General features: G+C 33.4%; 1 protein-coding gene across 1 annotated transcript; it reads right to left on the bottom strand.

Annotated features, from left to right (window-relative positions):
- Positions 1-423: 423 nt before the first annotated feature.
- LOC110668431 (succinate dehydrogenase subunit 6, mitochondrial) lies at positions 424-10156 on the bottom strand. The gene is made up of 3 exons (XM_021829646.2): positions 9921-10156; positions 5422-5524; positions 424-790 (listed from the first exon to the last, which is right to left on the bottom strand). Exons 1-3 carry the CDS (start codon positions 10101-10103, stop codon positions 636-638), a joined length of 441 nt encoding a protein of 146 aa, XP_021685338.1. The 5' UTR covers positions 10104-10156; the 3' UTR covers positions 424-635.
- Between the last annotated feature and the right edge of the window lie 6617 nt (positions 10157-16773).

Below are 16773 nucleotides of genomic sequence, written 5' to 3'. Positions count from 1 at the left end.
TAAAATTGCTAAACGGCATCATTACATACTGACGTAGTAAATCTTTTTGTGCTCTTAAGCTGACATAGCAAGTAAGTCTCACATATTTGATAATATATAATCATATTATCCATTCAATGCCAAGCTAATAACAATGAGAGAAAACTAACATTTACCCCTATAGTGAGAAAACTAGTAAGCAGACTGGTATATATAGCAAAATAGGTATAGCCCACTTACCATGCTAGCTTAAGAACACGGAAAGACTTACCACATTAGTCTACATCGACACTTATAGCAATTTTATTCTTAAGTGCTAACAGCATAAGAACACAAACTCTTAAGTGCAACCAAAAAAATAAAAATTTCAGACTCTTATTAATAAAACGTGCAAATCACAAAAGTACTAAAGTGTACTTTTCCCTAAAAACAATTATGATCACCTTATAAACATAAATTGCTAGCAAACTGCATTCTCATCACTTTCAATCCCAAGAAAAGAAATATGATCGAGAATCCCATCAAAATATTTTAGGATTCTAGCATCAAAAAAAGTTAAGCTAACAACCATTACATTTTAACATGGGAGCATTTTTATTATTATTGTAGAAAAAGGTGAATAGGTATCACAATATTACAATCAACAACATGCAAACTTAAAGCCAACCTTCACATTTCTTCTCCCACCACTCCATGAACTTAACTTGTGCAGCCATGGTGTCCAACCTGTAGAGTTGCAGCCAGTGATTTGCGATTTCCTGTCCAAAGGTCCAACCAAAAACACCTCCGGCAAGAAAGGACAGCCCAGCACCTGCCAAATCAGATAAAGGTAAGAAAATAAACAATGTCCATCTATCCATGAAAGAAATAATTCTAAAATTTTGTTCCCAACTTTCTACACATTCTCTACTTAGGCTAATTGGCCTCACTGTTTTCTAATGGTTGAAGTATCAAGTTCCTGCACTGATCATCATAAAATTATAACTTGCACTATCTAGAAAGCCTCCCATAAAATTAAAATACCATAAGAATTTTTGCACATTGATTTTCAAAATGCTTCATCTATCAATTAGATCCTACGGATAAAGGATCCAGACATTATTTTCTTCGTATTCCAATTTATTTGGGTTTTCTTTCTCTGATACAGCGTATAAAACCATTGTTTTAGTACACATAAATGTGAAAAGCTGCCACAACATCACAATCTTCATTGTTGGACAACAAGTTCTCTATTTCTTTTATGATTAGGTCAGAATTTCATATCACCACCTCAGGATTGTAAGAGAACCAAATTCGACCCTAGAGAAACTTCAAACAATACAAAGAAAAATCTTCTTGCATCAAACAAATAATTAGAAGGAAAAACTAACTGAAAAAGCAGCGACGAACCATGTTCCACGACACACGATCAAATCGTGGTTCATAGAAGGAGCAAATTAGGTAATTGTGGTTTAGAATTTCCCAGTTAGTGTTGGCTTTATATTCCTAGTTAGAATGGTTAGTATTTTCTTAGCTTGGGATTCCTAATCCTAATAGTAGTAGGATTAGTTATTAGTCTACAAATACCTATGTAACTTATGTATTTGCTAGAAAGCTTTTATTATTGAGTATTGACATTGACAATTGAGAATTAATAGAAAATTTAAGAATTTTTTCTCTTTCCCGTTTGAATGTTCTTCGTGGTCATAGTTAAAAAAGAAAACTGCTGGATTTTTTATAGAACTGCTAGGACTTACTTTATATTCCTTAGCATTTTTTCTTAACAATTTTTTTAGAGTTTTCTTTCCAAACATCTAATGAAATTGTTATATATAATTATAGGCATTCCAAATTCTTTTCCTTCTAGTTCAGCTCTCGGCAACTAGAGCTTCTTTTGGTCTTTCAGTCGATGAATAGATATTGAATATTGCAACATGACATCAATAGTTTTATATAAATTTAAGTTGAAATGTTCATGCATTATCAATTATATGTAAATTAGTTACATATTAATTAAGGCATAAAATTATTCACGTATGATTGTTATTGCTTATTTATTGTGTTGTCCCGCTATGATGTGGTGACATGGAGCTGGTTTTGTGTGTATTTGCGTGCACGCGTGTTAAACATTGGCACCTGATAGGTTATATATGGATACACATACGTGCAAGATATGACTCACTCAAGTTGAGCCTGCTAGCACTTGACAGTTTGATATTTATCATGAGTTTCACTTGAGTTGAGCTTTCCAACAAAGATTGGATTACAATGGTTGAATTAGGAGATTAGCTCCCATATATTATTATAGACTATATTTGGTGTGTAAGTAGTTTTATGTCATTGTCATGGGCAATGTATGTTTATGTGATGTGATGTGATATTTCAGTGTTGTCAAGAGGCGCCCGAGCAAGGTGAAATCCAAGCACCTCGCCTGGGAAGCCTCTAGGTGAGGCGCCTTTAACTAGGCATTGCGTAGGCGCCCAGTCAAGGCAGCACCAGGCACCCCCAAGAGAGAAACAGGCGAGAAATTTAAAAAAAAAAAAAAAAAGTTGAGAGAGAGAAAAACTGATCTGATTTGTTTTCACCTTTTGGCATCCAAAAGGCAAGAAAAGACAGTGACTAAAGAATTAGGATTTTGGGTTTGCATGACACTAATGAATGAACTTGAGCAATGCATCTAAAATTGTAAATTATATCATTTGCTTTATGATTTTTTGCTTTAACATTTTGTGTTGTTAGAGGAATACTTTTAATCTAGAAGCTTAAGACATAAAATATATTATGAAATATGAATATAAAATTTGGCAATTTATTGATTGTGTAATAAATTAGACATTTGTATTTAATTATTTATTATTTTAGAATAAATTAGCACCTCACTTCGCTTGGGTGTGCGCCTTGGCGATCACTTAGGGCAATGGAGGACCTTCTCACCTTAAGGGCACCTAGCGCTTTTAACAACATTGTGATATTTATGTATTTCTATTAATAGGTTTACACTAGTTTTAGGCTAGTTATAAATGTTATATGAAATACTCAATATTATATTTTTTGAGTCAACCACTCACCTATGTTCACTTATTTTTCCCAGGTGACAGAAGGCCAATAGGCATAATTTGGTAATCCATGCAATTTTCTCCATTACAGTGGACTTGTATTTATAATTTTGAATTATATTAAATATTTGTAATTCTTAGAATGCTCCATAAGGTTATTGTAAAGTCTGAAAAATATACTCTATATGTTTGTGTGTTCGTATTTAAATATAAGTATTGAATAGGATGATGTGGATTGAGTAAAGCTCCCTATTTATAGATTTTGTGTTTAGATAGAGGTTTGAGTTCAGCTCCCCTCTAGATGTGTTAATGTATATGTGAGATAGATTGGGTTCAGTTTATCTTCCCATTGTGGTATGTGTGTGTGTGTGTGTATATATATATATATATATATATATATATATATGTTGGGCAAGTTTATGCAGATTGTATGATTATGGTTTGATGTGTTTATTGCGTGAAGCTTGCTATGGGTTCTCATAGCCTTATACAGGCCAAGTTTTAGTACTAGTCACAACTCCAAGCCAAGTGCTTACATCAGTGAATTAATGAAGAGAATTTCCAAAAATCATGCTTCTTTCAGTTGTCTTATGCAATTCACCTTACACGTAAATTTCAATACAATTTGGGTTGAAGTTCTCTTCCACCAAACCCTAATCAAATAATATCAATTTCTTGAACTTTCCAAAAAACAAAATTGATGCGTACGACTTACAAGTTTGCCTAGTGCTATTTTTCTTCCCATCATACTTGTTTACAAACTCTAATTCTCATCATGAATCTCTATTCTCTTTATCTTTTCAAATCAACCCAAGCCCTACATCAATAGCAATTAAGTGAAAGCTAAGCATGATAATTAAGCACAACCAATGGTCATAATAACAATATTCGCATTCTCAAACTAAAGGCCCATTTTGATTCAAACTTCAATATTGGAATTAAAAATAGAATGGCGTGTAATCAGGAAAAGAATGGGTTTTTTCCTCAAGTGTTTGGTTCAACAAGGAACCAAAATTCAATTTCTTAAAGGTTATTTGGTTGCTATGAATACTGGAATTAGAATTAGAATCAAATAAAATTTTCAAATATATATATATATATAATTAAAAATTTACTATATCATTTCATATTTTACTTTAGATTCAACATATTTTTTAGAATTTATTATTATTAATATTATTATTATTGCATAATATAAAATTTATTGAATGTATATTTTATATTTATCGATTATTTATTTAACTTAAATAAATTTATTTCTAAATTTCCAATTATTTATTAATTATTTTAATTATTTCAAGTGGCCAGCTCTTATTGATAAAGGTATTTTATTAAACTATTATTAATAAAACTTATTTATATTCAAATGACACGCAATTTCTTAATGGTTAATAAATATTTTTATTATTATTTTTAAATTAAATGCCATGTGTCAAGTTATTATTAGTTAACAAATATTTAATTCAAAATTTTATAATTTATTTTGTAATTTTATTTTAATTTAATTTTTATCTTTAAGATGTAAAAGCCACACATCAATTTTTTGCAACTTTCACCGAGTTTAACTTCATTCCAATGAGAATGGAAATCTCATTCCCTATGGAGGAGGGGGAAATGGATTATTTGCCCCACTTGGGGAATTGCATTCCAATTCCCACTCATTTTATAAAGAACCAAATTCTAGGAATCACATTCACCCCTTCAATTAATCAATTCCAGCCCTATTTTTTTGCCAAACCAAACAGCCCCTAAGTTCAATGACTTGTTTCTAGGAATGGCAACAAGTCGAGTATTTGCGAGTCTCCAATTTGACCGAACCCTAATAAGAAGGATTTGGATAGCATATAATCAGATTTGTGATGAGTTTAATTTGAGGAATAACTGTGACAGGCTTGGGTTACATGCTGAATATCCATTATCCAAATTAGTTTATATAAATAATTAATTAAATATAAAATATATATTTCCATAATAATATTTATAAATTTTTATATATTATATTTTAAATAAATAAAATTTAAATATTTTATAGAATTATTAAATTTTTAAATATAAATTATCAATAAGAAATATTTTTTTAGATTATCAATTAAAATATATAAAATTAAATAGGTTCGGGCATTTTTCAGGTAGTAGTACGGGTTTGGGTAGATGAAGGTAAATTTTAATTGGGTTTGAGATGGGTTTTAGTATTGAGAAAACTAAACGGATTCAAGTTTGAGTAGGGTGATTTTTGCGAGTACACTACCTATTGCCATCCATAATCCCTACTTGTTTCAATGGCATATGGCTCCATCAAGGTAACATACGCTTTAAATCCTCCTTAAGTTTGAAGAAAACAGACATTTTAATTCTAACTTTCTCCATAACAGAATAACGGTTGCAAAGAAGAGAAGGCTATAACTACCATGTAAACTCCTTGAGTATTTCCAGGCAACACCTGCAGTTGATACTGCTCCAATAACGCTTCCTGCAAGACCAAAGTTTGCTGCTTCCCTGGCAGTCTTTAGCTGAAAAAAAAGGGGGGTTAATCAAGCTTTTCACAGCAAAGAATATGCACTACACATCCAATGGCATAGGAATCATTTGAACAAATGAAATGACATGTCTAGAATAGTTTGGGTCCCTGAAATTTTAATGTAAGATTAGATCATAAAACCATAAGGCTTGAAAAATAGCTAAAGATAACTTTAAAACAATATATTGGGTCACTAGAATAATATAGAACATTAAATTTCTTTTCTTTTTCTTCTCCTTTAATAAAGTTCCATAGTATATACCAAGGACTAAATTGCAATTGACCAAAGTTTATTTGCAAACATTTTTAGAAGAATAGAGTCATTAGACTCTAAACAAAAAATAAGCTAAATTCCCAGATCAAATTTTTATATAATTTGATATTGGATGGTAATGAGAAGACCATGAATGGCACAACATTTAAAGTTTTATCAATTGATAGCAACCACTGGGCATACTACAAGTAAGAAGATACCAGCAAGAAGATACTACTCGAGCTCTCTACCCAAAAATAAAAGTATCCTAATAAACAACAAAATAGATTGTAGGCCAAAAGTCCATTTTGGTCCTTCAACTTAGGGCCAAAAGTCATATTATCCCCTTAATATATATATATATATATATATATATAGTCAAACAGGCCCTTCACTTTTAATTAGAGTCAAATTAAACCTAACTACATGGTGTTAATAAACAGTCCTTTACAATTCCAACTCCACTTCATCCTCATCTCTCCATCTCCACCACTTGTTGCAACTTGACACCCTCTACTTCTTCTCCGGTAGCATACTATCATTCAAGTCTGGAAATAATAGAATTAATAAATCAACACTTGAATTAAACCCATTAAAAACAAGAACATCTCAATAGCCTCATTTCCTTTCAATCAAAATCGCATATTCAAGATTCAAGAACCCTTTCAAAAAATTTTGCATAATAAACATCTGTCCCAAATCTTAATTAAAATTCTTTTTTTTAAAAAAAGTTATTCTTGTTGCACTCAAAGCATTCATTAATGGATTCAACATCTCTTTCACAATGAAAAACCATAATTCTTAAACCAAATCAACTTTCTCACTTAGCCCGAATCACCAATTCAATCAACATTGAAGAACCACTGCACCAAATTATCTTCCTTTCAATGAACTTCCACTTCTCTCACCACTAACACCTTCAAAATTGATGCTACATTACAATATATATATATATATATTGATATGGGAATTTGGATTAAAAAATTGATATGGTCTTGAATTCAAAAGACAAAAATTGGGCAAGAGGGTTTAGAATTTGCTTATTACCTGACCCAACTGAGATAATGAAGGAAGAAATCATTGAGATCAGTCAAAGAATTGAAAGCTAACCCTCACACATATAATACTTCATAGCAGCATCAATAACAACAGGGGAAGCTCATCCTCATTCACCAAAAAATGATTCGGCCAGCCTTTGCATCTCCCCTGAAATCCCATGTTCCCACATATTTGCACCATTGCCTTTCTCAAGGCCGCATGAACAAAAGTCATCTGCTTTGTGTGTTCCATGTGCTGAAAACACCCTTGGCTTATTCCTCTTTTCTTTTAGTGAGATTATTGTGCCAAATTTGCTCAGTAAATTGGCATTGCAATTTCAGAACGGAGTAAAGGAACCTAGTACACTGACCCAACTGAGATAATGAAGGAAGAAATCATTGAAATCAGTCAAAGAATTGAAAGCTAACCCTCACACATATAATATTTCATAGCAGCATCAATAACAACAGGGGAAGCTCATCCTCATTCACCACAAAATGATTCAGCCTGCCTTTGCATCTCCCCTGAAATCCCATGGTCTCACATATTTGCACCATTGCCTTTCTCAAGGCCGCATGAACAAAAGTCATCCACTTTATGTGTTCCATGTGTGCTGAAAACACCCTTGGCTTATTCCTCTTTTCTGTTAGTGAGATTATTGTGCCAATTTTGCTCAGTAAATTGGCATTGCAATTTCAGAACAGTGTAAAGGAACCTAGTAAATTCCTTCCTAAGGGTAATCAATTGCTTATTAATTTCGAGACAATATCAATGCCAAAGTTGAAGGAAAAAGTTCAAAGGTGGTAGTGAAGGTAGAGAAGGAAGAGACGGAGTATTTGCCTAATTTAATTTAAAGGAAAGAAGAATCACGTTCAAAAGATTGAAGATATGCAGGAAGAATGTAGTAACAAACGGTCTGCAGTTTATGCAGATGAAAGCAAGCCAGAAGAGATGTTTGATAAAGTGTATAGTATGTACTAGGGAAGAATGTGGACCTCCTGCATGTATCCCTATTGACACTTCACAGAGTGGCTCTAATACTCTGACTCTTCATTTTGCCTTGTTGTACCTGAGTCGACATGACAGGGACACGACATGGAATATGTGTCCGACACATATTCATGCAGTTGGACACTCAAGTGACAAACATCTCTCAAGATGAAAAGCATATTGAATTAAGGATAGGTAAAAAAATAAGTTAAAAAGAGAATGCAATTTTGCATTAAAGGATAGGTACATAACAAGTTAAAAAATATTGAATATTTCGAGAATCCAATGGTTGTAGATGACAATTAATTGTGGATAGCCCCTTTTGCACAGATTACTTCAACCCTTTCGGTCTACATTACGTATCCAAGCACTAGTGTCTAAATTTAAATCCACACCCCAGTATTTTCTATTTAGAAAGTTCAAGTTTGACACATGAATATGCACCCATTGCCAACACCTGTACCCAAGTCCAAGTAACATAGAAGAGTGGATCAAGAAAAACATTGCATAAGAAAGGGAAAACAAATGGATCTAATTCTAATGGCGGTGGCAAATGTCAGGCTCAGAGACAAGGAAATAAGAAGTAATTGATTTGAGGACCCTTCTGAGTGCTCCTTCACTCCAGCAACATCCCTTTCTGCCATCATTGGTATTCAGTTGCTGGACCAGGCTAAGCTACTGTTGTTCTGCTATTGAGGATAAGAAGATGTAGGCGAATGACAGGAAGAAAATGTCTGTTTCATCACACGATAGAAAGCGATGAAAATTGGGTAAAAATTTAAATGTGCAGGTTTAATTTGACTCCAAAAGTGAAGGACCTGCCTGACAGTAAATTTTTCTCAGGAGCTAACATATCTATTGGCCATAAGTTGAAAGGAAAAAATGGGCCTTTGGCCTAGATTGTATTCTTAAACCTTCTAGGCAAGGAGTTAATTATGATTCCTAACCAAGCCAAATGGGTATTTGTAGGGTATTTGTATTATAGTCACAAAAGCTAGGTTAGAAGTGAAATCTGGTCCGTGTCTGAATCTTTATAGATATGTCCCACAATTGGCATTCTACCAGAGAAGGATTTCATATAATTCTTAGCAAATATTTCAGAACTGGTGCTTTTAAGAGCACTGTATCCTCCCTGAGTCTTGCTCCCTCTGAAAAGAGTCCCAAACTAACAGAGAAAGTAAGATAAAAACAGGCTTTCATAGAGATTTGAAAGATCTGAGATTTAAAATTTGAACGTTAATGAATGGTAAAGCAGACCAGGCTTCAAAAGTTGCAGTCTTTTCATATATTGTGAGCCTTCCTAAATGGCTACATCTCAACTTCTGAGACTCTTCAGATTTCCTAACTCTTTGCCATGAAGACTACCAAGTAATTGCTCATGTCTCTTTCATTATTTGGTTAAACTAAACATTATCCTTTAGAAGAACACTCATTATATAATATAATAACATAATAATAAGCCTGAAAATAGCCTTCTACTTGCATGTGCATATTCTTGTTAAGAAGAGAATGAAGTTCTATCTCATCTCATGCAAACAGTGTACAAATATATTAGCTAGTAGAATTCACAAGTACTACAGTGAATACAATACAAACTAATTAGGAATTAGACTTAGAAGCCAATTAGGAAAGATATGACATCCTACCAAGTACGACAGCATATGCAACCCATTACAAAGAAAATATTACAACAGTTAAGAGTCAAACACAAGAAGTAATTTAACAAAATAAGAAAAAAAGCCAATAATGAGGATACCCAATGAACCTAAATCAAGAATACTAACAAAAACCAAAAAAAGAAAAAAAAAAGCATCAAAAATAAAAGTTGAAGACAATCCAATCCAGTAGATAAAATAAGCCGAAATAAATTGGGAAAAAAAAAATCAAAAGATAGGGCAACACAAACAGCAAAAAAGGGTAAGCCACGCAATATGAGATACCCAAATGAAGATATTACAAAACGATAACAGAAATGAGTCTAAATCAACAAGAAGAAAATAAAAAGGGTAGGGATCCAAACAAAGTCTAATCAAAGAAAGCCCAAATGAATATGAAATTGTAGTCGAAAAGGCATCTAATGTATGTAGAGAAGGAAAGAGAAGATTACAGTGGGGCCATTAACGGGATCTGAAGCAATAAACTCTTCAACATCAGAGGCAGACCAAGAAGGAAGAGGTTTATCGCGCTTGATGAACCTTGAATAATTCTCTAGAATGGAAAACCTCTCACCCCAAAACTCCTTGTATCCTTCCCAGTGCTTCCTAAAGAATGACTCTGAACCATCTGCCATCTTCTCCTTTTTCTCCTTGAATCAAGATTATTCTCAGTAATATGTATTCATTTAAAGTTAAATTACAATTTGACCCTTAAAATTTGAAGTAAAAAAACGCACACAATGACACCCACTTAAATATATCTCTATTTAAAACTATTAGAGAGAAATGACAAAAATTTTCGGAGAAAACACAAAAAAGAAAAAAAATTGTAATTTTTTTTATAATTACACTCTAAATAACACATCAATTCGTGTTGAATAAATTATTAGATGTATTCAATGCATATATAATATCTCTCATAATAATATAAATTTATTTCACAAAGAGGATTTTTTTATGAGTAAGAGAATCCTACTTTTATATACATAGATAATATTCTATAATCTTCCCACATAATATTGTTTCAATCATTAATCACTAATAAAAATTATCACACCAAATAAAAGATATCATGTCAAATTAACAATAGAGTGCAATTAGTCTTTGAACAAAAATATAAGATCTAATTATAAAATTTTTAATTTAGAATATAAATATAAAATATATATATAAAAAAGTGTAATTTTCTTTTTCAATTTTTGCAATTGATATGATATCGTGGAAATGTTGCCGTTACAAGAAAAACGCGGGCTATTAGTTGCTGGTTGTACACATGTAATCATATCTGATTAACTATAAGAATTATTTGCGGAACAATTATAACTTATTTTGAATATTATCTTGATCAAAGCAATCCTTTTTCTCTATTCATCTTCTGTGTTTCTCCCCGTTTCTCCCCCTTCTGTAACTTTTGAATTCTTAGATCTTAACAAGTGGTATTAGAATATCAATTCTCAGCCATGGCGGAAGGTACTCAATTGCAAGACTTGATAAAGGAGCTAACCTGGTTGGTTTTGGAGGCGGAACATAGGTAGGAGATGAGGCTTCAAGATATGGTTTACAAGCTTAAATACCTAATTGCAAGATTGAGTAGACAAAACACTGAAGTGGTGGAGAACATAAATAGGGCAAGTACATCTCATGATTTAGAAATGGGAAACAGTAGTCCATACAATCCGTGAGGTCATAATACTAAGCTAGAATTTCCTTGTTTTAGTGGGGAAGGCTTAGAAGGTTGGCTATTAAGATTTGAATATTTCTTCAAAGTGGGAAAGGTTGCTCTAGAGAACTGTGTCAAGATTGTAGCGTTGCATTTGGAGGGTAGAGCTATTCAATGGTATCAAAGGTATGTCAAGGTTAAGGGCGAAGCATATGTTAATTAGGAAAATTATGTTCAAGCATTGGGGGCTAGGTTTGGAAGTCACGCATTTGATGATCCCATAGCGGAGCTAAGAAATTTGAGGCAAGTAGATTCTTTGCAATCTTATCTTGATGGATTTGATGAACTATACCCTAAGGCAAGTATCATTGAAGAACAAGCTTTGAGTTTTTTCCTTTTGGGTCTTGGTGATGAATTACAAATACCCATTCACGTGTTAAAACCAAGAACACTTGCTGAAGCTTAATTTCTAGCCAAGTTACAAGAACTAACTAAGTCTGCCATTCAACAAAAACCCAAAACCATAACTGCAACCAAGAATCCCTTATCCAATATCACTCATACCACTTATAACAAACCCATGACTGTGACTAGTACCCTAAACCAGAATAAGTCTGTCCAAACTCAAAAAGATACGGTTGGATTATTACTAACCCCAAATATACCCAAATTACCAACCAATACTAAAAAATTCCCAAGGACCCTAACTAGTAAGGAAATGGATGAGAAACGGGCAGAGAATTTTATTTTTGGGTGTGATGAGCGATATATTCCTAGCCATAAATGTAAGAAAAAACAGTTGTATGTCCTTCAATTGAAAGAGATGATTGACGAAGAAGAGTTAGAGGTGATGGTGGAAGAAGGAATTGAAGAGGATAGTGGAGATTCCCCTTAATGCTATGTGGGGAAAGGGTAGTATTCAAACCATGATGGTGAAAGGGTATCATGGTAAAAGGAGATTACATATCCTTATTGACACAGGAAGTACACATAATTTTCTAAGTGAGAAACTTGTTAATAAAATTTACTGTGATGTTAATAAGGTGAAGGGTATATAGGTTGAAGTTGCCAATGGCCAAGAGCTAAAATGTGACTCTATGTGTAAGGCATTCCAATGGCATATGCAGCAGTAGGCATTCCAAGCTGATGTTTATATTTTGGCATTAGAACGATATAATCTTATTCTAGGTATTTAGTGGCTAAGAACCTTGGGAGACATAAAGTGGAATTTTGAATTACTAACAATGAGTTTTGAATTACAGGGCAGGGCACATGTTTTGAAAGGAGAATAATTCCCTATTGTCAATTCATTACTTAAAACTCTTAATGTTAAAAATGAGGAGTGGTCTACAATGATACTTGCAGATGAAGGGCAATCAATTCAATTATATGCTGCTCAAGTTGCTCAACAAATTGCTTGGAAGGAGTTAGCTCACTTGTTTAGTCAATATGATGACATTTTCCAACAGCCTAAAAACTTGCCACCTCAGAGGCAATATGATCACAAAATTCCTATTAAACCGATCTCAGCCTATCAATTCAAGGCCTTATAGGTATGCCTCTGTCCAAAAGAATGTGACAAAAGACATGGTTAAAGATATGTTGAAATCTAGAGTTATTCAGCACCTGTAGTGTTAGTGATAAAAAAAAAAGGACAATTTTTAGATGATGTGCATAGACTATAGAGGGTTGAACAACATTAAAATTAAGGATAAATTCTCAATTCCTTTAATTGAAGAATTATTAAAGGAGTTAAAGGGAGCAATGATTTTTTTCTAAAATTGATTTGAGGTCTGGGTATTGGCAAGTTAGGATGCACCCAGAAGATGTTTGCAAAACAACCTTTAAAACTCATAAGGGCCACTATGAGTTTTTAGTTATGCCTTTTGGGCTAATTTATACCCCTGCAACCTTCCAATCCCTTATGAATTCTGTGTTTAGACCTTTTTTAAGGAAGTTTGTGTTAGTCTTTTTTGATGATATTTTAATCTATAGTCAGTCAAAAGAACTTCATTTACAACATCTAGAACAAGTTTTGCACATTATGAGGGAGCATCAATTATTTGCAAAACTCAGTAAGTGCCAATTTGAAGAAGGCCATGTGGAGTATTCGGGACATGTTATTGCAAGTGATGGTGTTCATATTGACCCAAAAAAGGATCAAGTAGTAAGGGAATGGCCTGTTCCTCAAAATATTAAGCAGCTTAAAAGTTTCTTGGGTTTAGCTGGGTATTATAGAAGATTTGTTACAAGGTATGGAAAAATTACAAAACCTCATAGTGACTTACTAAAAAAAGGGGCTTTTTAATGGGGTGTAATTACTATAACCACTAAAAGGTTGACTAATTTACTGTATTGGAAGGGCTTAAGAATAGAGGTCAGGAGATACATTAGAAATTGTAGAGTATGTCAGCAGAATAAATATGAAACAGTGGCAATTCCTGGGTCCTTGCAACCATTACCTGTGCCATTGGGTCTTTTTACAGACATATCTATGGATTTCATTGATGCTTTGCCCAAATCTAATGGTAAGACTATTATCATGTTGATTGTGGACAGACTTACTAAATATGCTCACTTTGTGGGTCTTTCTCACCTCATACAGCTAAAATGGTGGCTCAAGCTTTCTTGGGTAATATTTTTAAATTACATGGTCTCCCTAATACTATTGTGACAGAATGAGATGCAATTTTTACAAGCCAATTTTGGCAAGAGTTTTTAAAGCTACAAAGGGTTTCTTTACATCTTTCTACAGCCTACCATCCCCAAACAGATGGTCAGACTAAAGTGGTTAATAGGTGCCTTGAAAACTATATCAGATGCATGGCAGGTCAACTTCCTCAAACATGGTTCAAGTGATTGTCACTAGCTGAGTTCTGATACAACACATCATACCATTTTTTTATTCAACAAACACCTTTTGAAGCACTTTATGGTGTGCCTCCTCTAGTTCATTTGCCATATTTTCCTAGTGACTCAAATGTTGCTACTGTTGATCTTTATATGAGGGATAGGGAATAAGCAATTGCTGTGCTGAAATCAAAATTATAGTCAGTTGTGCGCCGCATGAAAGTGCAAGCTAATAAGCATCATACTGAGAGGGAGTTCCAAATAAGTGACTTCCTTTATCTTAAACTGAGGTCCTTTATGCAACATTCAATTGCTAGGTAGCAATCTAAACTTCAGCCTCATTATTATGGGCCTTATAAAATTATTGGTAAAATTGTTGTGGTGGCCTATAAATTGTAGCTGCTACCTGAGGCTCAAATCCATGATATTTTTCATGTCTCTCTGTTAAAACTAGCTGATTCCACCATTACAACTTCTCCTACTTTGCCTCCCATTATAAGCCCCATTTCCACAAGCTGTATCAGATAGAAGGATTGTTAAGCGTGGTAATCAGGCAACTACACAATGACTTATTCACTGGCAAATTCATCTCTAGTTGATGCTACGTAGGAGTATGCTAATGGCATTCAGCTTCGGTTTCCCCCTTTCAAATCCTTGAGGACAAGGATTTTCTTAAGGGGGCGGATATTGATACGATGTTGTAGAAATGTTGCCATTACAATAAGAATGTGGGCTATTAGTTACTGGCTATACATGTGTAATCATATCTAATTAGCTGTAAGAATTATCTACGGAACAATTGTAACTTATTCTGAACGTTATCTTGATCAAAGCAATGTTTTTTCTTTGTTCATCTTCTATGTTTCTCCCCTTTCTGTAACCTTTGAATTCTTAGCCAAAACAAAATATGAAAAGTAATAAAAATGTTTTCATTATATAAGTCCCTTTTCTTTTAACTCATTTCACATAATATAATATTTCACGAAATAATTCCTAACATTTTACAATCATTTCAAAATTGTTATTTTGAATATTTCTTAGCCTACAGATGTCCAAGAATATTTTTTTAGTTCATGAAAAATAAACTCAACTCAACTAAGCCTTTATCCTAAAATTTGGGGTCAGCTATATGGATTCTCTTTATCCACTTTAAACGATTTTGAGTTAAATCCTCGAAAATGTGTAATGCTTCTAGGTCATGTTGTACTACTCTCCTCCAAGTCAGTTTAGGTCTAGCCCTTCTTTTCTTTCTATCCTCCAACCTAATGTGCTCTACTAGTCTAACTGGAGCCTTCATATATCTACGCTTCACATGACCAAACCACCTCAATCTCCCTTCTCTCAATTTATCCTCAATTAGCACCACTCTTACCTTTTCTCTAATACTCTCATTACGGACTTTATCTAGTCTAGTATGGCCATTCATTCACCTTAACATTTCATCTCTACAAATCTTATCTTAGACACATACAACTTCTTCAGTGCTCAACACTCACTACCATATAACATGGCCGATCGTATGGTTGTATAATAAAATTTTCCTTTCAACTTATTGGGAATCTTGCGATCACATAAAACTCCTATGGCACGTCTCCACTTCAACCATCCAGCTTTAATTCTATGATAACATCCTCCTCACATCCCCCATTTATTTGAAGGACTGAGCAGAGATATTTAAAGTGATTACTTTGGGACAGTACCATTCCATTCAAACTAACTCCTTCTCTATCACTAGTTTGGCCTTCACTGAACTTACAATGCATGTATTATGTCCTTGTTCTACTTAACTTAAAGCCCTTTGACTCTAGAGTACTTCTCCAAAGCTCTAGCTTTCCATTGACACACATACGATGTTCCACAACTCTCTCCCACAACTTCATAGTATGGCTCATAAGTTTAATTTCCGTATAGTTTGAGCAACTCTGTGTGTCTCCCTTATTTTTAAAAATGGATACTAAAATACTCTTTCTCTATTCATCAGACATTTTTTTTGAGTTTAGAATCTTATTAAACAATTTACTTAACCATGCCACTCCCATATCTTCCAAACACTTCCACCCTTTAATTGGTATTCCATCGGGTTCTCAGGCTTTACCCACTTTTATTCTCTTAAGTGCTTCCTTTACTTCTAAAGATCTAATCCTTCTAGTATAATTCATATTCTCTTCTATTGCTCTGTAGTCTATTTTTACGCTATTACCATTTTGACTATCATGAAAAATAAACCTTTAAATTAAAATAAAATTTTAAAATCATGTTATTTAACTTCAAAATTTCATAAAAATTAATAAATAAATTATTTGAAGATAATTCAAGAATTAAAGATGCTTAAAATAATATGTATAATTTAGCAAAAATCTTAAAAATAAAATTTCAGCTCATTGCATGTAGCCTCACTCACTGCTATTAGGAGAGGTGGATGACACAACCACCGTCAGGTGCTACGAGGAGCTTAGAATTACCTTAGATACACAAAAATGGGTTATGATTAGCTCGAAATCTCTACCATTTTTTTAATGGCAATGGATCACTTTATAATTTACCTTTGAAAAAAAAATCGGGAAAATTACCCAGAGGATGTAATTAAAAAAAAAATACCAAAAGGGGATTACCTTACACTTATTTACCAAAAGGGGGTGGGAAGTGTTGAGTTGGAGGAGAGAGATAGCGAGACTCTAGTATGGGTAGCGACTTGGGGGTAAAAAAGATAAAAAAATAATAATAATAAAAAACGAAGTTGTCAGTCAGACTCTATCTAAATTAGCGGTAGACTGCAAAAAAGTGTAATTGGACTG

Source organism: Hevea brasiliensis, chromosome 1 (assembly GCF_030052815.1).
Source record: "Hevea brasiliensis isolate MT/VB/25A 57/8 chromosome 1, ASM3005281v1, whole genome shotgun sequence".
Lineage (NCBI taxonomy): Eukaryota > Viridiplantae > Streptophyta > Magnoliopsida > Malpighiales > Euphorbiaceae > Hevea > Hevea brasiliensis.
This window is presented reverse-complemented; position numbering and strand designations above follow the sequence as displayed.

Coding starts and splice junctions, on each gene's coding strand:
- LOC110668431 (XM_021829646.2), bottom strand. CDS start 10,103: ATGGCAGATGGTTCAGAGTCATTCTTTAGGAAGCACTGGGAAGGATAC. Junction 5,525..9,920: donor ATCCCGTTAATGGCCCCACT/GTAATCTTCTCT, acceptor CTTTTTTTTCAG/CTAAAGACTGCCAGGGAAGC. Junction 791..5,421: donor ATACTCAAGGAGTTTACATG/GTAGTTATAGCC, acceptor CTGATTTGGCAG/GTGCTGGGCTGTCCTTTCTT.